Source organism: Phyllostomus discolor, chromosome 1 (genome assembly GCF_004126475.2).
Source record: "Phyllostomus discolor isolate MPI-MPIP mPhyDis1 chromosome 1, mPhyDis1.pri.v3, whole genome shotgun sequence".
In the NCBI taxonomy this organism is placed as follows: Eukaryota; Metazoa; Chordata; class Mammalia; order Chiroptera; family Phyllostomidae; genus Phyllostomus; species Phyllostomus discolor.
In genome coordinates, this window is record NC_040903.2 from 175,454,658 (window position 1) to 175,481,804 (window position 27,147).

Consider the following 27,147-nt stretch of genomic DNA (forward strand, 5'->3'; position numbering starts at 1 on the left):
TTATCTTATCTCCCATAAGTCTTTTGCCTGCCCCGCAACCTCCCTGCCCCCAGGCAATTGTGGGGAGGGGAGGCTCAGAGGCGGGTAGGCAAAGCCCGCCGGGGTGGAGCGCCCCTCCCGCGGGCCGCCTCCAGCCCTCAAACCCGAGGCCAGGGCGGTTCTGGAGGCGGCCGGGAGGGCCGGGCCAGCCCGGAACTCGGCGCAGGCAAGGCCCCGGCCCAGAGGGCGGGCCCGAAGCCCCGGCCAGGCCTCCGCCCCGTGCCGTGCCGCGCCCACCGCTTCCCCGCCGCTCGCCGGGGGCAAACTCGCGCCCCGGAGCTCCGTCCGGCGGGCGGAGCGCCGCCACCATGCTGCAGAAGCTGGAGAAGGTGCTGCTTCTAAGGACCTTCCAGGGCCGGACGGTGCGCATCGTGCGGGAGCATTACGTGCGGCCCAGCGTGCCCTGCAACAGCCCGCTGTGCCCGCAGCCGGCCATCTGCCGCAACGGTCAGGGCCCGGGCGGGAGCGAGGGCGAGGGCGGGGGCGGCCGGGCGCGAACGAGGAAGGCCGAGTCCGGAGCGAGGGGAGCCCCGGCGGGGAGGGAGCGAGGGCGGGGAAGTGGGAGTCGTGCGTCCCTAGAGGCGGAAGGGCGCGACAAGAGGCGGAGCGCGAGGCCGGGGACGCGCCGAGTCAGTGTCCTCGGCCTCCAGCCCTGCCCTGGCTTCACCCCAGTCCCTGGAACTAGGGGCGGCGGCCCCAGAAGGTGCTCTGCTTCTGGGGCTCTCCCCATAGGACACCCCGACTGCTGCGCTCCATGAAGTGGAGGGGCCCAGGCACAGTTGTCTCCGCAGCCCAGAAGCCCGATGATTTGGGCTTTCCAAGGGGCCTGGTCGCAGGAACCTGCCCCTTCCTGCCTCCCCAAACCCTCACCCCCCCACCCCACCCCCGGCCGTCGCTGGTGGTGAAATGGGGGAAGTCCTGAGCGCTTGGCCCCTCGGTGACTGGCGGGACGAGAATCAGTGGCATGACCTCTGAGATCTGCTGCCGCTCACTTTACATTTCTTTGCTCTCTACAACGTATCTAACCTGCCAGCACCGATGCCTCTGGCCTTTATCCAGTGGAGAGCCCTTCACTTCAGGGCTGGTGAATTATCTGGACCCTCATCGTTCTGGAATATCATGCGGGAAGTTGGATTTGGACTGCTGTGCACTAGACCTTCCTGTACTTGGTTTCTAGGCTGCAGGGGTGGCCCACTGAACGCAGACGCTTACTGGCTCTCTTGCCTCTGGTGGGACGTGAGCGTGCTGGGCATTTTCAGTGAATACGAGGTTTGGAATCCCTAGCTTGGTTAAGGATTGATGGTTAAGGTGAACATTTCAGTTAGCTCCCTGACACGGTCTAGGCGGAAATCCTGCCACTGCCCTTGCTAACACTCGGCATCTTTTCTGGCTCTTGGCTACTGCCGCTCATGTTCGCAAACTTGAGACAGAACCTACTTGAGTTGCTAGACAGAAACAAGTGGCTAACAGATTTTTCGAGTGCCTCATTTGAATGTGAGCGTCTCATGAGTTAACACAAATATTCAGGTTGTGCTGAAGATGTGCTTGTTTTAAAAAGTCTGTCATCCCCTGATCCGTGGCAACACTGTAAACCACATTTAGGGTTTATTACAGCTTCAGAAAAATGAACTTACTGAATTTACCTGAACTTTGGGCCTCTACCAAAGTACGTTTGTCTGGTCATTTAAAAACTGCACAGCGTAGTTAAGGCTGGAAGTGATTTTGCACACGAGGGCACCATGACATTGCAATAATAATAATCCAGGTTTGCAAGTGTTGTCTAATCCCTTACGTTTTGAACTGTGCTTCAGATGGGAAACTCTTGTCTGGTGATGTGACTCATTACATGATCCCAGATTGGAAAGTTGTTCAAGACTACCTCGAGATCCTTGAGTTTCCTGAATTGAAGGGAATTATTTTCATGCAAACAGCTTGTCAAGCTGTGCAGCATCAAAGAGGCCGGAGGTATCTGTTTTTGCATTACTTATAACATTATTTTATATTTCCGCTTCAAGGTCTGTGCAAAAGATCTGACTGTAGATCACGAAGCTGCAGTGTCCCCAGTTTGTGGGTATTTAAGATTCTTGGCTTTTAATTTGCATTTTATAACAGTTATTGTTTATTTCTTGTTGATAATGCATATTAACTAATCTTATTTATAGATATATTGTTTCAGAAGCCTACTTTTTGTTCCCTTGAGAAAAAAGCACTTTAGTTTTAAATTTTAGACTCCTTTATTGTGGATACAAATTGTATTTGTAGTGATTTATTCAATGAAACCAGAAATTACTTGTTTTATTTTTAGGTTACTAGTATGACTATCAACCATAGTAATTGTATTTGCTAAACAAAGGATTTTTTATTGAAATCAGTCTAAAATGCTTGCATTGTACCTTTTAAACAAATACTCTAAAAAGTGGTTTTGTTTCATTTAACATTGGGAAAAGATTTATGATTTGAACCTGAAGACTCATGCTGTATGGAAACAGCATACAGTGTTACAATTGTATATCCAAACTCTTAACACCCCAAGTCATTTAAAAAGCAGAAACTACCAGTATGCGTTTATTCTTTTTAAAATGTCGTTTCTTCAGATGTTGGTAGTAAAAGATGAAGTGTGTTTATTTGTATATGAAAATGATAAGTTGTCCTTACTATATGCTCAGTTCAAAAAAAAATATGCATTAACTAGATTGTGTGCAGGTTTTCCAGATAGAATATTTTAACATGAGCTGGATGTGGATTTTGTTCAGACAGAAAGATGTAGATGTTTATACACATTCAGGTTTAAATGCCGCTCCAGGTATCGTATTTCAATTTCTGCTACTAAAATCAATTTGTTGTTATCATTCAGATTGCCAACACACTGCAGATCCTTTTCAACTTCTGTTTTCTAAAGTATTTTTAATATTAAGGTTTGTTTTAAAAACCAATTGCTGGGCCATTCAAAAACAAAGAGTTGGGATTTAAATGTCGTTTCTCCTGAACATTTCAAAAATAGTTAACTTGATGAAAAACTATTGGTTTTCCATTGCTTTACCATGTCTCTGAATATACTAAATGTGAAAACAGAAGATGAGGAGTTATGAAATAGGCTCATATGATAACATGCTCGTTTTTCCATTCGGTAAGCACTTTTTGAGCCTGTAGTTTCAGGCCTTCTGGAGTAGTACAAAGTGTCAGTCCCTTTCTCAGCAGGCCCGTGTCGGCTGGTTGGGTTGGATGCAAGAAGGCAGTTGCAACACACCTGAGACACATTTGAGTGAATTGAGTGTGGGCGATACAAAGTGCAGAAGCAAATATGGGGATGGGGGTGGGGATTAGGCCGCAAAGTCCTCTGAAGGAAACAGATTTGAAACTGGTCTTAAAAGAAGGATAATGAATATGATTGATGAAGAGGAGAAAGAGGCAGGAATCAGCAAGTTTGGGATGCAGTGCTTTGTTTCTGTGTTAAGGAAAGCAGCTGGTGTACTGAGGTTGAAACAGCTAAATTACCAAAAAAGGACCTAAGCCCTAGAAAGTGCCCTTTTGAAAGCTAACCTTAGAATTCATGATAGCTGTTGAATATATAACATCTAGGAGTTTACTTGATTAGTTTGGCATTCATAAATGTTAAGTGCAAGTCATTTGACTTTTTATATTTAACCAAATGTGGGGTAGCAGAAGCTCCGTGGTGTTTTACTTCGTTTAATGTTGGGAAACATTTTGTTTTGTTTTTGAGTTCTTCCTTGGAGATTTTTGAGATGCTAGTAAATAATTCATTCTGTTTGATATGCTTTTAGGAACATGATTGCTTAGGAAAGCTTTGTTAGCTAAAATACCTGCTCTGGTCTAGTGGCTGGTTTAAGAATGCCTTGCTTTCCTCTTTTGACCCCCTTTCTGAATTCCTTCAGTATAGCTTCCGAGTCTCAATAGTTCATGCTTCAGTTCCGCAATATGTCATATGAGATAGGGATCATAGAATATTATAGCTGGAGAGCATTTAAGAGGCCAACGTGATGTGACTCCCCATTCAATACATCAGTATTACTCAACATGAGTAATGTCATTGACTTTGTTTCTAAAAGAAAATGTTTCTCATGGACATACAGTGTTCATTTAAATTATTTTGTTGTATTATTATTTAAATATGTTTGAACATATATCTGTATGTAGGTCCTCATGCTTAAATATTTAATACAACACTAAGACCAAATTGGACCTTCAGGTTAAATAAACAAAACTATAAAATCAGAAACTGCAAGTGTGACAGATGACATTGCTTTACTGAAGTGAAATTGCCAGAATTGGGTTTAACAACAGAAAGACATTGCTCTAATCTGCTTCTGTATTTAATATGATTTTGTTTTTTTTTTTATTTCAATGATATTAATGCAGAAAATGGCCTGTTCAATAAGTATATTGTACAAAACAGCCCTGGCTGGTGTGGCTCAATGGATTGAGTACCAGCCTGCAAACCAAAGAGTCGCAGGTTGGATTCCCAGTCTGGGCACATGCCTGGGTTGCGGGCCAGGTCCCCAGTAGGGGGTTCATGAGAGCCAACCACTCATTGATGTTTCTCTCCCTCTCTTTCTCCCCTCCTTTCCCCTCTCTCTAAAAATAAATAAATAAAATGTTTTTAAAAGTTTACTGTAGAAAACAGTATGGAGAAGTTAAGGTTTTGATTGTCCAGGATAATCACACATTCTGCCATCTGACAATCCTCAAATGCTTATTTAATGAGGGGTCTCTTGATAACTCTGTAAGGCTGTCTTATGGACCACATTCATTCATTTATTCAGGTGGCTTTTTGTTGTTGTTTTTGCTGTTGTTGTTTATTGGATTCTTTGGATGACATTGGTTAATGAAATTATATGGGTTTCAGGGGTACAGGTTTTCTGTGTCTGTGTGTGTGTGAACACCACCTCCCTCCACCTGCCACTCCTTTTCTTTTCTCTCTTTTTTTTAGATATTAAAAACTGTATTATTTTATTCATTGGTTTATTATTGAATTTACTGGGTTGACAGTAGTTACTAAAATTATATAGGCTTCAGGTGTACAATTCTATAGTACATCATCTGAATGTTGTATCATTTGTTCACCACCCCAAATCAAGTCCCCTTCCATCACCATTTATCCCCGTTTTACCCTCTCCTAGTCCCCCCACCTCCCAGGTGTTTATTTTTTTATTCGACAGATATTTACTGAGGGACTATGCTCTACTAGTGCAGGCACTGAGGAAACAGTAGTGAACAGAAGCGGACATGGCCGTGAGGGGAAACGGGCAGTATCGGGTAATCACACAAACAGATGGAGAACTGCAGCTGGGACAGATGCCCTGAAGGACAGGTGCCAGGCTCCCGGAGAGCCCAAAATACTTGGAGCGATGGAAAAGTCCTTCCTGAGGGCGACGCCTGTGCTGAGCTCTCAGGGATGAGTATGTATAAACCAGAAGAAAGGAGAAAATCTTTCCGGGTGAGGAAACTGCTGTGCAAGGTCATGGGGAAGGGAGCGCTGCTCAGGGCACTGAAGGGGGCCCTGGATTGGATGGTGGACCTCAGGGATGCAGTGAAGATTCTTAAGCAGGGTGGGATGGTGGGGTCAGATTGCTGTTTTGAAAAGATTACTGGGCTGGTGGAGCAAAGGCATGGAGTAAAGAAGACAGGAAGCTATTGCCTTAGTGCAGAATGGAGATCCTGGTAGCTTAGAGATGGAGAGAAATAGACATTTCCCAAAACTATTTAGTAGTAAAAACTATAGAACTTCCCAAGTATGTGACAAAGAGAATTAAAAACATATCCACACAAACACTTATACAGCTCTATGTATAAAGGCCAAAAAATGGAAACACCCCAAATGTCCATCAGCTGATGAACTGTTAAACAAAATGTGGTTTATCCATGCAAGGAAATGTTATTCAGCCATAAAAAGGGATGAAGTACCGATATGTGTTACAACATCGGTGAACCTTGGAAATATTATGCTAAGTGAAAGAAGCCACCCACACAGAAAAATCATTTAGGCTTTAATTCCATTCCTATAAAATGCCCAGAATAGGTAAATCTGAGACAGAAAGCAGATGAGTTAGGTTGCCAGGGGCTGGGGGTCAGAGAAACGGAGAAGCCCTGCTTAATGGGCATGTTTCTTTGGGGGCAGATGAAACATTCTGGGATTAGATATTGGGGGTGGTGGCATAGCTCTGTGACTATACTAAAAACCACTGAATTGTGCATTTAAAAGGGTGAATTTTATGGTATGTGAATTATATCTCAATAAAGCTGTTACTTTTTTAAAAACCTTTAGAACTTAGTATGGATTTAGATAAGTGAGGTGTGGGAGAAGGTGGTGTCAAGGATAACACTAAGGCTTCTGGCTTCCAGACGTGCGGAGAGAGGAGGCAGCCGAGGAGGTCTAAGGGGGAGGGGCAGCTGAAGGTTTGGAGTGTCTGAGGCTCCCAAGAGGGCAGGCCCTGACCCCAATGGCACTGCAGTGAGAAGGCAGTCGAGCAGCTCGTCCAAAATACTGTTAGAGATATTTTGAGGTATCACCTAATATAAGTGGAAACATAAACTTAAAATTCTTGTAGAAAACTCAAGGACCCCTGAAAATAAGTCTGCGAGGCTCTACCAAGGTTCTGGGGAAACCGTTTGAAGAAACACAATATTGGGTGCAGAGCTCACTTCCCCACTGGTTGTGGGCCCACTTCTAATCCCCAGAAAGTGTCATCAGCAGGGGAAAGGGGTGTTGCGTCTTGTAAGGCCACCACTGAATAAAAATAGGGGAAAAAATCAATTTAAAGAAGGTAAGTTCAGCCCTCACTGGATAAGCTGAACTAATTAAAACATGGTCCCAATACGCCAGGGTTGTGGGCTCAACCCCTCCCTGGTCAGGGCGCATACAAGAAGCAACCAAGGAATGCATAAATAAGTGGAACAACAAATCGATGTTTCTCTCTCTCTCGCTCCTTCCCTTCCCCTCCTTTCCTCTCTCTCAAATCAATTAGTTTTTAAGAGCTCAGTAACATTTTAATGTATTTTTTCCATTACCATTTAGTCCCCTTTTATCCCCCTCACCCCTGCGATCACCACACTGTCATCCATGTCCGTGAGTCCTTTTTCCTTTTTGTTCAATCCCTCCACCCCCTAATCTCCCCCCACTGTTAGCTCAATAAGTTATTTTTTTAAAGAATTTTTTTAAAGGTGAGTTCAGCTGTCCCCCTAAGAAACTGTCTGGAATGTTTTCATAATAGAGATTTGGAAAACACTTAAGCCACTCCAGAGAAAATAGGGATTTTCTGTAAGACTGGAATTTTTAAAACTTAAGATAATTTTATTGTACTTGACTCTCTGAAACTATTATTCTCCTGTCATTCAGGCCAGACTTGTCAGGCACTATGATGTCCTCTGCTGGCTCCATGCAGGGTTACTCAATGCACCACCGTCCCTGAGTAACAAAAAATGGGACTGTGCGCTATTGAAGTAGAGCCATAGCCCGCTTACCTATAAGAAAACCCAATGTCGTACTCAGAGTGATTCGCTGCTTCTCTCCTGCTTCCCCCATCAATATTCTTGTGCCATTCGTTCATTCGTTTTATCCAGCTGGTAGATAGCTGACAAATGGAAGCACACACTAAAAATCTAAGGAAATATATGAGAATGAAACTTAAAATGAGAAAATTATTTTTAAGTAATATATTTTTCTAAACATCAGGAAGAATTGTCATTACTCTGATTTGGTGCTACCCCTGCCCCGCCCCAGGTCTGAAGTGCAGGGGTGGCGAATGCGGTGCTGTGTGAGAAGTCTAACAAACTCACAGTGTCAGTGTCTTCTGAGAAGTACCTGCTATTTGGATCACTGTTGTCACAGAGTTGTGAGTTCATTTATTCATTTGGAAAACATTTATTTGGCACCTACTATGAGTTAAGCACTGAAGATACAAAGGTGAACCATACTGTCTGCTGGCTTGAGTGCCTGTCCCCTCTGTCCCCCCTTGGGCCCTTTGTCTGGCTGGCCTCCGCTCATCCCATGACACTCACGTGCTGCCTGCTCCCAGATGCTTTCCCGTCCCTCTCACCCGGCACTCTTCCTCTCACAGCACTTACCCCACTGAAATGGGTGGTTCTGTTTTTTTGCTTTACTTTGTTTTACCAAATAGCATAGCTATTTTTTAAAAGATTTTATTTATTTATTTTTAGAGAGGGAAGGAAAGGAGAAAGAGAGAGAGAGAAACATCAATGTGTGGTTGCTGGGGGCCGTGGCCTGCAACCTAGGCATGTGCCCTGACTGGGAATCGAACCTGCGATGCCTGGTTCTCAGCCTGTGCTCAATCCACTGAACTACACCAGCCAGGGCACTATTTTTTATAATGGTGGTAAAATGAATGTATATAATATAAAATTTACCGTTTTAAAATGTACAGTTCAGTGACATCGAGGGCACTCACATTGTTACACAGCCCATCTCCAGAACTTACTCCGTCTTCCCAAACTGAAACCCTACCCCCATGAAACACCACCTTCCACTCCCCTGCCCCATGTCCCAGCAACCGCAGTTCTCCTTTCTGTCTCCATGGACCTGACTGCTCCAGGGAACTCATGTGAGTGTGATCACACGCCCCTTCGAGGCTGACTCGTTTCACTCAGCATCTTGTCTTCCAGCTCCGTCCATGTCATAGCGTGTGTCAGAACCTCCTTCTTAAGGCTGAATGAGATCCCACGGTACATGCACGTCACATTCTGTTTTTCCATTTGTCTGTCGATGGGCATTTAGGTTGTCTACTTTTTGGCTGTTGTGAATAATGCTGCTCTGAGCAGGGTTTACTAATATCTTCTCGAAATCCTACTTTCAGTTCTTTGGGGTTTACACTCAGGAGTGGGTTGCTGGGTTATATGGTAGTTCCAGCTCTTGTTTTGATTTTTTTGAGGCACAGGTGGTTCTGGGTGTATTTACCACGAGCAGAGTTGCTGCACAAAGACGAAGGCCAGCGCGGGGTGTCCGGGTGGTGGCCCCTGAGGGCCTTCAGTGGAGCAAAACACCTGGCACATGGGGGTGCAGCGACATCTGCTGCACGAAGGACGTTTAGTAAGAGGGATGGTTTGTAAACATAACTGCACTGAGCTCAGGGGCTTTCTTAAGGGTGTGTACAATGTGATGGTAGATAGTAGAGCAAAAACTGTGGAGGATAAGATCAGGGAAAATGGACAATATGTTTTTGGTATTTTCTCTAAAATAATAAAGTACAGATTTAAAATTTTGTTTATTTTTTAGAGGGAGGGGAGGGAGAAAGAGAGGGATGGAAACATTGATGTGCAAGAGATATTGATCAGCTGCCTCTCGTGCACCCCCAACTAGGGACCTGGCCTGCAACCCAGGCATGTGCCCTGACTGGGAATCAAATCGGTGACCTTTGGGTTCGCAGGCTGGGACTCAATCCACTGAGCCACACCAGCCGGGGCATAAATTACAGATGTTTATGCAGCCTCTTCTAAAATATTTCTTATATTTCTTATTGCTTAACAAGTGCTCATTTAAAAAAATTCTTGCATGACAGAAATGTGTAAAGCAGAAAGCCTTTGCCTCACCATTCCACAGGGACCATCACTGCTAACAGGGTCCTGCAGGCTCTTCTGCACGTAATCCTAGAGGTTTCAAAAACAAGTTTGCTATCTTTGTGGACATGGAGAATCACTGGTCTGATACGTTCCCGGCATGCTGCAGGAGGGCAGCTTTGTTTGCACAGGTGGAGTTCTGTGAAGGAAAGCTGCCATTCACAGAAATGAAAATGAATTCTTTTGTTTAGGAAAATTTTAGAAGTTGTATTAATTGATGATTCTTTTTAAGATGGCTCAAATTTAGAATTATTAAAATAAAATCAGTGTTTATTGTTTTCTAATGAAGTGTTGAGACAACACAAACAATGATGGTTAGCATTTATTTGGAGAATTCTGCCTTTGCTTTAATGAAAAGATTAATTTCTCAAAAATCCATGATGGCAGGCTAGTGGTAGGAATGGAAGGGCACAAATTTTGTTATGTTACATGCCAGTCATCTACCTTGGATAATTTATATTTTAATTTAATATCTGATTTAGTATCAATTGACTTTTAAATAAACATTGACTTCCTATAAAATAACTGAATATTCTGTAGTTCATATTATAATACCTCAACTATTGAAAGCACCTTCTTAGAAACTGACCCATATAAGACTTCATATTTGATCTGTGACTTTGGCTAACATTGGAGGGATCTCCTGGTGGGAAACCTTAAAACTCTCTGTTAGCTCTCTGACTGATGGAGCTAACCTCATTCATGGAAGTGAGGTGGCTGCATGAATAAAATTTATAGATAAACCCCCAAACTTAGTTACCCTACATGTCCTTTTCTAGGGCTGCCAGTAACAAGTAAAATGTACTAGTGCATAAATGCCAACAGTAGAACAAAGTGAGGAACAGAAATGAAGTACTAGAGCCTGCTTGCCTCTGCGTCTTCTGTGAGCCTTTGAAGCCGGGACTGCTTGGGGCGGTGTCATGATTGCCTAATGAGTGGCAGAAGTCTCAGGAGGGGAAAGGGGTGCAGAGGGGTTGGATTGGCCCACAAACGAATTAAGGAGGCCCTGCCCCAGCACGTTCCAGCAGACAAAATTGAGAAACAGCTGCCTGATGATACTGCGCCCACTAAGGCCAATATTAAATAAATGTTTCTCAGGTTTTCAATAAGTAATCTTTTTTCTATCAAATACTTCATCTTTTTTTGATTGTTAGCAACAGCTGGCAGTAGATGAGTGCCTGTTATGTTAGATTAATTTTCCCTTCTGTGTCACAGACAGTATAATAAACTGCGGAACCTCCTGAAGGATGCGCGTCATGACTGCGTTCTCTTCGCTAATGAATTCCAGCAGGACTGCTACCTCCCTCGGGAGAGAGGGGAATCCATGGACAAGTGGCAGACCAGGTACGGCGCTCGGCTGCTGCGAGCGTTCACGTGATCGTCTTCTGTAATTTCTTTGTCTTTGTGCTTGGCAGTCGGTCTAAGCGGTATGCTAAAATCAACAGTTATTTCTGGAACCATGATTAATGCTGAAATGCCTAATGTGTCAATATTTTAGGTACATCATTTGATACATAATTGATGTATTTTAGAAATTATAATTAGGGAGGTACAGTCCCCAGACCCTCCCAGCCAGCAAGATGGTTCCAGTGATCCAGAAGTCATAACTTAAATGTTTGTGTGTGTTCGTTTGCATGTGTGTGGGGGCAGAGGGTCTTACTTTTAACCTAAGATTTCAATTTTTATGGTATAGCTCTAATATCCAAACTAGTCTTATTAAACTTAAGCTGGTTAATTCTAGTAGAACTGTTTTAGCAAGAGCAGTGTTGTAGCTTAGATCCTTCTAAAAGCAGAGCCTGAAGCAAGAACTTGGTGTGGGTTGTTTACTTCTGAGGCGATTCCCATAAGCCGGAGCTGGAGTGAGAGTAGGGAGAGTGAGACAGGAGAGAGGAGGGTGGAGTGAGAGCGGAGGGGAAAGCAGTAAAGGACAAGTAGCTGCTGGGACCTTCCGAGAAGCTGTGCAGAGTGTGCCTAAGTCTTAATGTCACCTCGAAGGGCAGAGGCTAGGGCTTCCGGTGAGTGCCCCCTTTAGCTGAGGATCATTTCCCCGGAGTACTGGGCTTTCAGGTGGGGGTGGAACTGCCCACCCAGCTCCAGCTAAAGCCAGGTGGGCCTACAGCACAGGTTCTCTTCTATAGAGAGCAAAAGAAACCTTAAACTTTCAAATGTCTCATCTACACAAAACATTCAAATCATCTTTTTCCTTATAATTCTCTATCTGTATAAGCCATGAAAAATTAAAAATCTCTAAAGCAAAATAAGCACAGAGACAAAATAAGCAAGGACACAAAGTGTCCTTAATTATAATGCCCAGGTTCCCACATGGCTCAGCACCAGAAAGGGAACGGCAAATGTTTCTCGAGGTTAGGTTTTTGTGAGGACTCGGAATGGTCACACTTCCAACTACAGTCTCACACATCGGTACAATGTTGGTAATCAGTATATGTTTATACTGGCTGATTTTTTTTTTAACTTCTAGAACTAAAGGAACCTTGTATAGTGTCTTAATTTGCAGACAGGGAAACACGTGCCCACAGAAACTGTCCGAATTTACACACGTCACTGGAAACACCCAGTCTTGAGCAGGCGTCTCTAGACCTGGATTCTGCTGTTCGGTTCAGATGCTTTTCAAGAATATTTTCAGACATTTCTTGTGGTTCCACATCATGCCTCTTCCGATTGTGATCTTCAGCTACTTGCAGCCTCGTTATTCTCTTAGCCGAAAGCTTGTTTTTTCATCTTTTACGCTTCACATAGCTTATTACCCGTGTGGCACTGTGTCATGCAGCCCGCCAAATAAAAAATGTTGACAGATGGCAGAGCCCCGTGGTTTCTAGGCCACATCAAGAAATGAAAGAGGTGGGGTTGGTGGTTGGATGTCTTAGGGAAAAAGAGGTGTCAGCACTTTTTGAGTCACCTTTGTACCCAACCTGAGGTGTATATATGGTGGGTGTTCAGGAGGTAGTTGTTGAATGAATGAATGGTTCTCTGCATGCACCAAAGGAGAGCCAATTAAAAGCCAGGTGTGAAGTTGTGAACAATACTCTGTGTTTGTCTGCCTTGGGGCGCTCGTGTGCCCTTTGCTTTTCTAGGAGCATATACAACGCGGCCGTTTGGTACTATCACCACTGCCAGGAAAGGATGCCAGTCATTCTGGTGACCGAAGATGAAGAGGCTGTTCAGCAGTATGGAAGTGAAACGGAAGGAGTGTTTGTGATTTCCTTCAAGGTATTTCCAGCTGGCGTGTGTGTGTGTGTGTGTGTGTGTGTGTGTGTCCATTTCCTAAGTAGTTCCCAGGGGGCTCTAGGTCCCTCTGGCAATACAGAAAAGGAAAATAAAGAATGAAGGATGACTTCAAGAAGTTCCATGTCTTCTTTACTCCCCAGCTAATTAAGCTTGACTCTAGCAAATCTGGGCGAACCCCCTGTGACTATAAGGTCTGCAGCAGGGGTGTCAAACTCATTTTCACCAGGGGCCACATCAGCCTCATGGTTGCCTTCAAAGGACCGAATGTAACTTTAGGACTGTATGAATGTAACTACTCCTTAACAGTTAAGCAAGAGCTTGGTGCTGCCACTGGGTGGAAACAAGGTGCTGGGCCGGATAAAACAAGGTGGAGGGCTGGATTCAGCCTGTGGGCCTTGTGTTTGCCACCCGTGATCTACAGTATCCAAGACATCAGCCCAACAAGCCTCCGTTGACAGTAAACTCATGTGTGTAATTACAACAATAAAAGTATTAGTGATGATGATGATAGGTTGAATCTAATAAAATTGCCAATATTCTGTTGATTTTGACCTACCAAATGGCAATTTTACATGGTTCCACCTAATAGCAATAGCCAACATAAATCTGTGCCATGCACTATTCTAAGTGTATTATTTCACTTAATTCTTGCAACAGCCTTATCAGGTAGGTGTTTTCATCCCCATTTTATTGGCGAGGAAGGCAACTAAGGCACCAAGAGACTGGGCGAGGTCACACGGGTAGAAAGTGGTAGAACTTGGATCAAAACCCAGGCAGTCTGACTCCAAAGCTCTTAACTATCATGCTTTTATTGCTTCTCAAATTATTCTTCTGAATATACACAGAACACAGTTTTAAAGGCCAGTCTTGGATCTCCGCAGTTCTTCACTCTTCCCCACTTGTGAACGCACGTGGAAGTTGAGAGGAACAACAGAGAAAGGGTGGGATGTGACAGCGTTTATGTGAAGGCTGTTGGATCAGCTTGGGCAGATCGCAGAGAGGAGCAGCAGTATCGGTGACAGTTACTCGGGCTGTCTTAGCAAGACAGTTCTCCTATTTCTTTTATTAAAATTTATTTATTTTTAGAAGAAACAAGGGAGAAAAACATCAACATCAGTTGGTTGCCTCTCACATGCCCCCAACTGGGGACCTGGTCCACAACCCAGACATGTCCCCTGACAGGGAATCGAACCAGCAACCTTTAAGTTCACAGGCTGGCGCTCAATCCACTGAGCCACGCCAGCCAGGGCTGTTCTCCTATTTCTTAGGTACCTTTTGGGAGAGTAGGATGAGTATTAATCTTTTGATCAATGACTGGTCTCTTCTGTCTTCCCAGTTGGTCAGTCAAGTTCTAATGGTAGATATCTTTTTTTTATTCAGAAACTAGAATGAGGCCCTCCATTACCCCTGTCAGTTTACAGAAAGTCTAGTTGGATTTTGAATTGTAGATTCTATAAGCATTCCCAGGTGCATGTGTTGCTAAAGCTCTGCCAATAGAATGTTCTTGGCCCTGCTATAAAAAGTGTTGTGGCGTGCCAGAGAATTCCAGGGGCACTGGATATTAATGGCAGTGTCACTTATTTTCTCTGTGGCAATGCATCATGTCTTGTTCCCGCAGAGGACAGTTGACTAAAATTACATTTTTCTACTTTTTGTGAAAATTACTTTTCTTTGTAGTTCAGTGGTATAGTACAGTTTTATGTTGCAGAGCATTTCCTAAGCAAACGGTGACCGAGGGCTTCGGAGAGAGAGGTGAATGATAGCAGGAAGAGAGAGATGCCGTGGCGTTCAGAGGACAGGGAGGCCCGGGATTCTCTGCGGAGACTCGCAGTCGAGGCGGGGAGGGGCGACAGCAGCACACACTCTGGGAGAGGTGGTCTGCAGTAGTGAAACTTCATCTTGGTAACTTTTATCAATTCAAGCCTTGGATAAAAGTACAGGGGAACTCCCTGCCAAAAAAAGTCCTTAACTTAGTATTATTTACATAAAGGCCTTAATTTATATAGTATTTGCTGAATTGGAGACTTAGATGAATTCATTTTACTTCATTCATTTTATTTTCTTTAAAGCCTAGGGTTTTTTTAAAAAAAAATCAGTTCTTGTAAACATTTAATGTATTTATTTGCAGTTGAGGGGTAAAATTTTTATCAGTACTTTTTCTTTGGTGTTTAAGCCATCAGTTTGCCTGTCTGATGAATGTGCGAAGTTACGCTGTGGCTCATGCAACAGCTATGGCTTCAGCAGGCCGTACTCTCAGTCGGTGCTGCCGCAGACCCCCGTCGTATGTTTACTTCTCACCGCGTTGCCTGTCGTGGTCCACACTAGTCACATTCTCGTTTTAAGTGCTGTTTAATTTTAACAGTTCCCTTTACAGTGCTGTTTACTGAAGTTATTTGTTAAATAAAGATGCATAAATTTAAACTCATGCACACACGTGCACTCACATGCACACACACGCACAAGCCTGTGCAGACAGCTCATACCCAGGCTCCCGTGCCTTCTGTTGGCTTTCCTGACCTCCCTCTCACAATTTTCGTAATTACACTTCCACCTCTGCAGCCGAACCACAGGAGCAGCTGCCACTAATCATCGTAAATAAATATTTCCAGTTCTCCTTAGAAACAATCAAACTCAGCTTTTACCAAACCTTTGGCATCTGAGGCTCATACTTGTGTGCAACAGTTGCTTCTCACCCTTGTAAGTTGAGCAGAGGCTAATTCTTGGTGCTGATAAGTGGTAAGTGACCGCAGAATCAGGGTACTGATGTCGGCACAGGCAACTTCTGGGAGGCCTAGGGGGAGAGAGGAAGCAGTTTGAGCAGGACCCTGAGACTAGTGGGAGAAGTCCTGGAGTTAACAACAAGGGTAGTAAGTTGAGAAAAGAGAATGTGCTAGAGTCTACCTTAGATTTAAAGTTGAGTTAAAATCACATCCAACTTCAGTTTTATTTAGTGAGAGTCCAACACCTGAGGGAGTGTTCTGTGGACAGAGTAGAAGTTACACCGCCAAGCTCAGCACACCATCCTCTTGTGGTTGGTCACCTTGGGGTTTGGTCCAGGGCCTCATTTACGTCAAGATGTGCGGTAACATTCAGTGATATTGGCAGGGATTCCGACTGCTTGTTTAGGAGTTATGCTTCATACCAGGCCATCACACTAGTAGCAACACAGAGTGTGACCTACAGGAGGAGTGTTACCACATGTGCGGGCAGTCACAGAAGACTCAGTCCTCTGGGCGAATACAAAGTGGGGGCAGCCTAATGCCGCAGAATGCTTTGCTTGTTTGACTTTCCCCACTCTCTGCTCATTTGACATTGCCAGTGGATTGGGGGAAGGGAGACATTTCCTTATAATACACTTCACTCCTTGTCATTTTTATGTGCTTAGGTTTTCCATAAATTTCAAACATTTCAGGATAAAAACATAAAAGGACAAAAATGCACATGTAGGAGCTTTTTCTGTCCATTCATTGTAGGCCATTATCTGCAGCAATGAGATACATAAAAAGATAGGCAGACCGTGTGTGTATGTGTGTGTGTGTGTGGAGAGAGAGAGAGAGAAGGAGACCTGGAAGTTCAGAGTCGTCAGGAGGGTTGAAATGTTCTATGGTAGGAAGAGTCTCCTGAAGGTTCATTTGCCAAGACTTGAGGGATTAATAAGATGACAGAAAATGAACTGGTAGCATGAGGCTTAGGAAGGTAATGCTCATTTGACATATCCTCAAAACTGCGTGTCGGCAGTTCCTGTTTGGGATCTTTTATAACACTACTACAATGAAGAATTTTTCTCTCCTGACCATGGTTCTCTTGTGCCTCTATCGAATGCAGAATTACCTGGACAATTTTTGGCCTGATTTAAAAGCCACCCACGAGCTTTGTGATTCCATCCTTCAGTCTCGACGGGAGAGAGAGCGGGAGAGCCAGGAGAGCCACAGGAAGGAGTACCCAGAGCATCTCCCCCTGGAAGTGCTAGAGGCCGGCATTAAGTCTGGACGCTATGTCCAGGTGAGGTGGTGGGAAGGGGCATTGGGACCAACCAGCATGTTTTCTTCTCTTCTCTACTCGCCTCCTTTCACTGGTGTCTAACTTCAAAGGCTGTGAACAAGATGGGTATGACTAAGCCGGGGCCAGTCGTGTTTAAAGCGCTTTGGGAGTTAGTCTTCCTGCAGACGTGGCTGTCTGTTTGGATCTGCTCTGTGATGCTCCTAATTGGGTTGCATATTGAGCATCACACGAGTAGCCTTGTAAATACCTCCTGTCACTGGGAAAGAGAATGTATTTTTGAATCAAGGTGTAGATGTTTGGCAAAATTGTAAAATTGGTGAAATTCAACTTCTCCATTCCTTTGCCATTTTCCCACCCTTTTCCAGGACCCCCTTTATTACACCCCCCAAGGTCATAAACCCAGATGCTGTCAGGGCCTTGAGAAGAAAACATATAAAACTGTTCAGATTTTAGGTTTTACATGTACTCGTTTATGTGTGTGTGTATCTATGAGTACGCTGTTTCATCACATGCATAGATTTGTGTGTCCATCACCACTATCAAAATGCAGAACTGTCCTGTCTTGGATTTTACACGTCGAACAGGCCACTCAGATGACTTTATGCAGGCAGATGTTTGAGGATACTGCACTGAAGTCCCCCCTAAAGCGTGGGCACTTTAGATGAGTATACCTAGAGGGGCCAATGCTTCCAACTGGGGAGTACAGTTCACAAAGTTCTTGGGAGAGAAGGTATTTTAAAGACCACTCACCACTCGGGTAAGAAAGGTCCTAGCACTTTCAATACCTGGTATAGCTAAGAGCAGTTCAAAATGATGGTATGCTCTCCAGAGAAAAAAAAATGTTGGTGATGAATGTTATTCCTAAATAAAGCAGTCACAGACTTTATAAGAATATTATGGGGCCCTGGCTAGTGTGGCTCAGTGGACCGAGCACCAGCCTGTGAACCAAAGGTCACCAGTTCGATTCCCAGTCAGGGCACATGCCTGGGTTGTAGGCCGGGTCCCCGGTGGGGGCGTGCAAGAGGCAACCACACATTGATGTTTCTCTCCCTCTCTTTCTCCCTCCCTTCCCCTCTATCTAAAAACAAATAAATAAAATCTCTATTTAAAAAAAGAATATTATGGCTATATTTTCATGTAGTTTTTAGAAACTGCAGCTTTTGGAGGTAAAGCAGGCAGCAAAGAAATTTTCACACTGATTATTCTTATGATTCCAGGGAATTCTGAAAGTCAACAAACACAGAGCACAAATAGAAGCTTTTGTGCGACTTCAAGGAGCCAGCAGTAAAGATGCAGGTTCAGTATAAGCCTTACATAAGTCTCCCTGCTACCTTTTCATTCTGACATCACACAATAAGAAAACACAGTCAAAATTGTCACATCATGTGTGTGATGTCAGATGTCCCCATGTACGCTGGGTGCGGGGATCATGAGTTATTTTTTTTTCCTAAATTTTCGTTGGTAATTTCTGATTTTATTATCATAAACTTTAAAAATTATAATAGCTAATATTTTATTGAGTGGTTACTATACATCAGGTGCTTTTCTAAGCACTCAACGTAGATGTTATTGTTTCCACCTTTTACCCGTGAGGGGTACACGAGGCCACACGTGAGGAAACTGAAATCCAGAGAAGCGCAGTAACCTGTCCGACACCTGCACCTGCTGTGCACGGGCTGGAACTGCCCCTGAGGCAGGCCTCGCCCTGTGCTGCCTCGTGTGCTGTACTGCCTCACTGGAATCCCTGAAAAAGTGAAAAAGTGAAAAAAATGTGTAAATAAGTTGTGGGATGGAGTGCACCTCCCAGTTCTGCAAGGAGAAGGCAAAGACAAACCCTGGTAGTCGAGGGAGCCTGGCTGGGTTGAAGGAGAATGGGAAGCAGTGGCTTTCTTGAGGCTTCTGCTCATCAGGATCTTCCCTGCCAGTGCTGCAGTGTCCGCAGTTCACCAGCCTGCTGGCCTCCCCTGACTGTGTGGCCCCTGCACATGTGTGACAGAGCCCAGTGGAGGCGTACATGGTCTTGTGCAGGGAAGTGTCACCTACCTTGAAGGATGATTCAGGGTTGCCCTTTATGAAAAGACATAAAATATGACATGGTGGTCATATTTCTTCATTCCTACCCTGTGGAATAAAAGCAGCTTGACCCATTTTTTGAAAGGAGGAAGCTTTTCTGTAAAGGAAAACTGATTAGACCTCAGATATATTATGTTTGAGGTGCCTCACCGGTGCGGCATCCCCCTTGACTTCCTGGGGTTTCTCTGGGCTGTCCCAAACACAGGTCTCATTAGTGACATCCTAATCCACGGGATGAAGGCTCGGAACCGCTCAATTCATGGAGACGTGGTGGTTGTGGAACTGCTTCCCAAAAATGAGTGGAAAGGAAGAACCACTGCCCTGTGTGAGAACGACAGTGAAGACAAGGCCACAGGGGAGTCCCCGAGTGAGCCCATGCCCACAGGTGAGCCAGCTGGACAGCCCTGCAGTTAGCCATTTTCCTCGTGATGTGTTTATTTCCCCTCTCCTCAACCATCCAGAAATGCTGCAGTTACTCATATGTAATATCATTTTTTGCTACACTATCTGTTTCCCCTCTCTGCAGGTTTATTTTGTTCTCATCAGCACCCAAATATGCTGTGATATCTCCCATCTTAAAGCAAAAACAAAACCCTCAGTTCCATATCCCCTGCAGCTACCACCCTTTTCTCTGCTTCAGTTTATGGTGCTTATGGTGCGACCCAGTGAAGCAGTTGACTCTGCATTCTCTCTGCTTCCTCTTTATTCATTTGCTCCCAGAGACGCTACATTCAGGTGTGCTCCCCACCCCCAAAACAAAACCCTGCACCTCTTGCCAAGATCACCAGCAACCCCATTGCCAGCAGTCCTTGGCATCTGTAACCTGTCGGCAGCACTCGGCCCATGAACCACTGCGTCCTCATTGGCTTCTGAATTCTTCCCCCTCCCTACTGGTTGCTCCTCCTCAGTTCCCTTGCTGGTTCTTCTTGGATGCCCCCAGCTCCTCTCTGGGTCCCTTTTGTCCTGAGCACTGCCCCTAGGAGCGCTCACTGAGCCCTCAAGCTTTCTCTCTCCAGCTCAGACCCCGTTAGCCTCTAGTCTTGTCTGTTTGGCACCTTCTCCTGGATGTCTAGTGGGCGTCTCAAACTTGCCGTGCCTAATAACAAATTCCCAGTTTCCACCTCCAAACCTGCTTCTCCCCTAGTCTTCCTCATCTGCGTAAATGGCAAGTTCATTCTTACGGTTGGTCAACCCAAAGACCCTGCAATCATCCTCGGATTTTCTTTCATATGTCAGCAAGTCCCGGCAGCTCTCACTGAATTCGGCCGCTCCGCACTCCGCCACATCTCCCCTAATTTGGTCCAGTAGAGCCCTGGGGCGAGATTTTCCCAGCAGCCTCCTCACTGGTCTCCTGCTCCCACCCTTGCTCCCAGGTAGTCTTTTCTCCACATAGAAGCCACAGCGATTCTCTTCAAAGTCCAAGTCTTGCTGCGTCTCTGCTCAGAACTCTCCAATGGCTGCTCCCTGTTTCTCTCAGAATAAAATCCGAAGTCCTTGCTCTGGCCTGCAAGGCCCCACTAGCTTGGGCTGCCTCGTGTCACTGTCCTCTCCACCTTCCTGCTCCCACCACACCTACCCACCTGCCCTCTCTGCCACCCCAGACATCCTCACACCCCCTCTCCTCACCACAGTCTCTGCTCAGACGTCACTCTTGTTTGAGACAGCCGCTACTTCTGACCTTTTATTATTCTTGGTCACCTTGCCCTTATATCTTTCTCAGCAATCATCACTGCCTCACATGTATTTATGTGTCGCTGTTTCCCACCCCCATGGATGCCCAGATTAAACCCCAGGAGACCAAGGACTTTGTTCTGATACTGCAGTATTCCCTTACCTAGAGCAGGGCCTGATTCCTGGGAGGGGCTCAATAAATGTTTGTGGAAATATAGCACTTTTAACTATTAAAAGTTTGTTTCTTCAGTCAGTGATGATTAAAACACTTGTGTATCAAACTTAAATGATTTGTGTCCTTTTCTGTCTATCATGTTGGGCCAAACGGTTTTGGCTGATGGGAACATGCAAGGAAAGTAGTAAAAATGCACAGCAGAGGGAATGGGTTAAAACAAGTGAAAATCACCGACTTTTCCCAACATCCCTAAATCGTAGGTCGATAAGGTGAGGTCACAAGAGAACGTGGGACTAATGGATTCTAAATGTCACATCAGGCCCCTCAGAAGAAAGGGCATACTGACAATGTCATTAAAATTTTTTAAAAATCTATCTTAATAACAAAATGCTAGGAAGCCAAATGTTTATGCATCTCTCGGGTTGTGTGGACATGCCTGGAAAAAGTGGGACATGGCGTTTCCTGCTTTCTTCCTCACTGCTGAATGGGTTGGGGTCCAGGTAGGTGACCCCTCACCACTTAAGATTTTATTTATTTCTGTTTTTTTCCCCAAAGGTAGAGTGGTGGGCATCCTTCAGAAGAACTGGAGGGATTACGTGGTGACATTTCCATCCAGAGAAGAGGTCCAGTCTCAGGGCAAAAATGCTCAGAAAATCCTAGTCACACCTTGGGATTACAGAATCCCCAAAATCCGAATTAGCACGCAGCAAGCAGAAGCTCTCCAGGTAGCCGACACTGCAGCCCTGCGGTCTCCTCCTGTCTCGGCCAGCTTGTGAGCAGCGCCACAAACATTTTTAATTCCTCTGCATAAGAAGGGATACATTGTTGATGGCATCTGGCATTCGGGATCCTGTTTTTTAAAAACTCTAAATATATAGAACCATCTATTAAGTAGTCCTTGGTTAATAAATGAAAGCCAGAGAGAAACTGTCCTAGAAAGAGCTGTGTAAGACAACTGGAGAGAACATACATTATCCAGCTGTCCAACACAGAAACTTTGAATAGATACACTGTGCCAACACTAACAAGCTTTCTTCTAGCAAGCGATACAGAAATATGATCCCTCTGCCCTATAGAGATGATATAGTGGCACTTCACAGAATCGATTATCCATAAAGGAATATAGCACCAGAGAGAAGATACAAGCAAGAAAGTTAGAAATTAACCTTTACTGTGGTGAAGAGTGTAAGCATTGCCCAATTTGATTTGCCTGATGTTTTGCAGTTTCTAAATGAGACAGCAAAACAGGATGTCCCCAGCCAGTAACCTGGCCATTGTGCACCTTTACATGTCGGAGCCTTATACAGGCTGTCTGAGGCCAGTTGGAACTACTGCTTTCCTTATCCATGGTTTGCTGGAATTTCAGGACATTCGGGTTCCATCACACTAATACCTTCTTCCCCACCAAAATATGTCTTAAGAAATTAGAAAGTAACGCCGCACACAAAAAATTGAGATTTTTTTTGTTTTGAAATTTAATTTAAACTATGCATAGCTGAGTCTCTCCCCTGTATTGCAAAGGTTAACTAGAATGTGGTACAGTTGGCTTTCTTTAATAGACTAAATTTCCAGCCCATTTATTTGATGTGGAGAGATGATGCCTCCTTTGAAAGCACTGGGCCAAGCATTTATACACCATCTGGAAATTTAGTAAAACAGGAAAGCCCATGAAAAAAAAAACCCACTATTTGCAAGTTGGCAACTCTCTTTGGAGCTTGCTGTGGTTTAACTCTTGTTTGTCTGGTGCTTCTAGCCGACCCACTTCACTCCTGGCGCTGGGCTCATGTTCTTTCCTGTCCTTCTCTGCAGGACTTCAGGGTGGTCGTGCGCATTGATTCCTGGGAGTCGACATCCGTGTATCCAAATGGACATTTTGTGCGTGTTTTAGGAAGAATTGGAGATCTGGAAGGAGAAATTTCCACCATCCTCGTAGAAAACAGTATTTCAGTTGCCCCTTTCTCAGAAGCTCAGGTCAGATTTCCCCGAGAACGTTGGTCCGGTGAAAGACATTTTGTACATTTTCCTTTTGCCTTTGTTGTTGTTTGTTTCATCATTAAGAAAGAACAAAAAATCATTGCACTGTGTCACAACCTACTGTCTAAAGGCACAGATAATGGAAAAATCTCACTCCTCTTTATTGTGTTTGAACCAGACTGAAGTCAGCTTCAAGTGCAGAGGGTAGTTTCCTATAGCCTCGCAGCTCTCAAAATTTCACTTTTTCCAACTGCGCATAAAAATGGTTTGTCAGTGTCTTACAGTCAGTGTGCATCCATCCCCAGTAATTGTGAGGGTGCCTAGTTCCAGACCCACTGGGCTCCTTCTCTGCCATAATGATTCAACTGCAAAAAGCTGCAGGAAGCAGCTTTTTGGGTTCCATACATCTCTGATCCATGGGCAAAAAAAATCTTGCTCATTATGAAACAGTTTTGTAATCTTTACAGAAGACAAAAGTTTCATGAACATAAAGCATCAGCTATTTTCATCACTTTGTGATCTTTTAGAATCCTTATAAATCTTGTTTATTATTCTGGCATGACTATATTCATAGTGTGCACATACTATTTTCTGTTCTGCTTCCTTCAGTTAAAATTATTTTTATGTATTGACATAGCCTACTTATTTTTAATAGTTGTGGCAAATTATTGTATATTGATGTACTCTGGTTTGCTTAAGCGTTCCTCAGTTGTTGGGCATTTGGGCTGTTTAATTTTTTAGTAGCATAAAAAATGCTACTTTAGTTTTAAAACAGTGCTTTTTTCCTTTTTAATCATTTTTCTTGGAATGTAATCCTTAAAGTGACATTCCCAAATCAAAGGACATAAAAAATTTAAATAGCTTTTGTTATGTATTGGCAGATTGTTCTCCAGAAAAATGGGACCCGTTTGCATCATCGTCAAGAGCATATGGGTGTCCTTAATTTCATTAGAGTTTTAAACAGAACAGTAGCTATAATAGTAAAATATTTTAGAATATTTTACATTATTAAATTTTTATGTTTAACATTAGTTTCTGGGAATTATTTGTTGACTTGTTTTAGCTCTTAGCAAAAATGTTAGGATAAAATAAAGCATGGATTAGACTTACAGGACTAGATTTCTCTTCCCTTTTAGCCTACTTAGCAGCAGATTGATGGTTTAAACAGGTAATAATGGAGAGAAAATGCCCTAGATTGATCCTGTTTAAATTATCTTTGAAGAATAAACTTTTCATATTTGGAACATGTTGGGTTTCTTTTCTCAGGGCTTGACTTGAATTAAAAGCTCAGCTACGTTGAAATGAGTGGATCACTTGAGAACGGGGTGGAGGCTGCCACCCGTTTCTCCTGCTCCAGCCCCTGTAGCCAGGGAGGCTGGTGAAGGTTGTGGGATGTTTCTGTCAGCCCGTGAGCATCCTCAAGGGCAGGGACTGTGCCTTTTCTATTGACTCCTGCGTTTCCAGGGCCTAGCACGGCTCCTGACACGTATGAGGCACCTAATAAATTATTATCGATCAAAAGCAGCAAACACAGGTTAATTGCAGAGGGTAATGGGGAATGAGTGGGACTTCGATGAGGTCACACTGAGAATGTCAGCGAGCAGAGTTTTATAGGAAATGTGTCCTGGGGGATTGCTGATCATTGGCCTCTCCTTGCACAGATGTGTGAGATGCCCGTGAACACACCAGAGAAGCCCTGGAAGGTGAGTCCCGAAGAGGAACGTGAGCGCAGAGACCTGAGGAAAACCCACCTTGTATTCAGCATCGACCCCAAAGGTTGTGAAGACGTGGATGACACGCTCTCGGTCAGAACCTTAAACAACGGCGACCTGGAACTCGGGGTTCACATCGCGGATGTCACACACTTTGTGAAGCCAAATTCTTGTATTGACATTGAAGCCAGGACAAGGTAATGCCATTTGAAGTCAGCACTGTGATTATTTATATGCGGCTGTAACATATTTTGTCACTATGCTAGTTTCAGATTTTCAAAACATAGATGTCACGATTTTTTGTCACAATACAATTGAGTTCCACTTTCCCCTTTCCTTTAGAAAAATAGTCCCCGATCTCTGCACCTTGCGGTTTGTAACAGACCCTTCCTGCAGTTTCCTTCTGAACCGGAGTGGGTTAAATTCTTCCATGTAGCAATATACTATTCTATATAAATACTGGATCATTACACTCTAATTTTTTTTGTACAACTAAGAGTTGTGTCACTTTTTCCTTCTTTTTTATGTTGGTGGAAGCATATTTAGCCCACAGCGGCATCGCATAGAGGAGTGGGCCGTGGGAATAGCTCTATTACCCAGTCGGCTGCACTTTATGGAAAACAGCAGCCTTGGGGCGTCTCGGCTGCGTTGCCGGCCGGGCGGGGCCCTTTACCTCCCCTCCGCCATGCTGTCAGCAGTTCTGCCTCTTGCTGCTGAAGGTCATGTACTGGTGTGTGTGTCATTCACAGGGCCACCACTTATTACCTAGCAGACCGACGCTACGATATGCTGCCCTCCATCCTCAGCGCTGATCTGTGCTCCTTGCTGGGAGGCGTCGATAGGTGAGTTCATTATGTCTGCCTGGGTGGTGTCTGGTGCTCTTGCTTCTGGCGTCTGTCTCCTTCCTCTGTGCTCTGTCACCCCCACGCCCCACCCCTGCTTCCCCCACCCCAGTGTCCTCCACACCCTTCTGTACCACTTCCTTTCAGACAGCGTCATTTCTCTAGTGTTGTCCTCCTTTCCCTTCCTGTGCTCTTTCTCTCTACCTGTGGGGCTGTTTCTCCCTCTGCTTTTTGGCTTTTTAAAGTCAGCTGAAGTGTGAGACAAATGGGTACAACTTTGTGCCTACGTATTCCCTGGTTGAGGCTGTTTGCACGAGGAGCATGAACTTAGGAAGGTTTTATTTTTTAGTTAAAGTTTTTATCCATTTTTGAATAGGTAATACAACTAATATAATCCAAAATTCATATGTTCTGAAACATATTTAGTGAAAGGATCCCTCCTACTGCTTTTCCTTGGATACCAATTTCTTACATATTGTTCTAGGTATAAAATACACACGCACAAGTATGGACATGTGGTCTTTCTTTTTTTACACAAATTGTGACATTATATTCAGGGTGGGGCCAAAGTAGGTTTACAGTTGTATGTGAAATACAGAATTATTCTTGTATTGTTATTTATTTATTGTTGTATTGTTTTCCATATGATCCTGTAAACCTAGTTTGGCCCCACCCTGTATGGGGGAGGTGGGGAGGAAGGGTGGGGGAGACACGAGGTGGTGCTCAGGTGGAAATTCGAGTGAAGCTTTGCTGGCTGGCCCGCTCTCATCTCCTGCTGTGTGGCCTGGTTCTGTGGAGGCAGGGGGCCCCAGCTGCTCAGCACCTTGCCCACTTTTTTTAACTTGACCTATTTTGGGGATCATTCCTTGTTAATAAAAATTGCTTATCTATGCAAATATGGATTGTTTCCAGTCTTTTGCCATTGCAAACAAAACTGTACTGAATTACTTGGAACATAAGTCATGTCATATTTTGTAAAGTACAGTGTATCTGGAGGATAAATTCTGAAGTGGAATCCCCGTGTCACAGGGTATGCATATTTGTGTTAGATAGATTTAATCGAATTGCCCTCCAAGAGGTTACAACAATTATATTCCCACCATCAGTGTATGAGAATGCTTGTTTCACCACAGCTTTGCCAACACAATATGTTGTAATTTTTTAATCTTTGCCAATTTGATAGATGAAAATGGTATCTTAGAATGGTTTTAATTTTCATTGTAACTCAACTACTATGAGTAAAGTTAAACATTTTTTATATGTTTAATAGGTGTTTATCTATGCCTGTGAATTACTTCATGTCCCTTTGCCCTTTTTTGAGGTCTTGATCTATTAGTCATTGATTTTTAGGAGCTCTTTGCATCTGAGGAAAATTAGCCCTTTGTTTTTTATATGAATTGCAAATATTGCATGTTTCTAAGTATTTAAATAGAGTGAGTTGATGGCTAAGTGATTCTTTACTGAGTGAACTTTTTGCTACTTTACCTACCATTAAGACTGCTGTCACAGTTCAGTGTCATCCTATGGGACTTCAGAGGCTTTGCTCTCCCTTACTAGAGAGCCCAGCAGACATGATGCCCTCCATCAGTTCCGTGTGTGGAGAACTGGGAGGCGGGGTTTGTAACATTACATGTGAACTCATTTCGTGTTTGCTCAGAGGTCACCGGAACCTGGTCTAACTCTGGTTTAGTGGTGGAGTGTTTGGGTTGAGACATCAGACCAAAAACCTGTAGCAATGCCATTTGTTTCAAGTTCCACTTAGGGTCTAGTTTTGCTTGCTTCAGAAATGGAAGAATTAGCCCTGAGTGGTGTGCCTCGGTGGATT

General features: G+C 44.1%; 1 protein-coding gene across 2 annotated transcripts in view; it reads left to right on the forward strand.

The window, feature by feature from the left end:
• The first annotated feature begins 248 nt into the window (after positions 1-248).
• DIS3L (DIS3 like exosome 3'-5' exoribonuclease) overlaps positions 249-27,147 on the forward strand; it is a 31,986-nt gene continuing 5,087 nt past the window's right edge. Inside the window, exons 1-11 of one of the 2 annotated variants that reach the window (XM_036009427.1) lie at positions 249-401; positions 1,851-2,004; positions 10,843-10,971; positions 12,720-12,855; positions 16,699-16,875; positions 18,093-18,171; positions 19,154-19,333; positions 21,350-21,519; positions 22,604-22,765; positions 24,430-24,677; positions 25,230-25,322. In XM_036009427.1, coding sequence (XP_035865320.1) covers positions 1,886-2,004; positions 10,843-10,971; positions 12,720-12,855; positions 16,699-16,875; positions 18,093-18,171; positions 19,154-19,333; positions 21,350-21,519; positions 22,604-22,765; positions 24,430-24,677; positions 25,230-25,322 — 1,493 coding nt within the window. In that variant the 5' untranslated portion in view covers positions 249-401; positions 1,851-1,885. Of the gene's footprint in view, positions 487-1,850; positions 2,005-10,842; positions 10,972-12,719; positions 12,856-16,698; positions 16,876-18,092; positions 18,172-19,153; positions 19,334-21,349; positions 21,520-22,603; positions 22,766-24,429; positions 24,678-25,229; positions 25,323-27,147 lie in introns of both variants that reach the window. The other variant, XM_028505990.2, reaches the window with a different exon arrangement.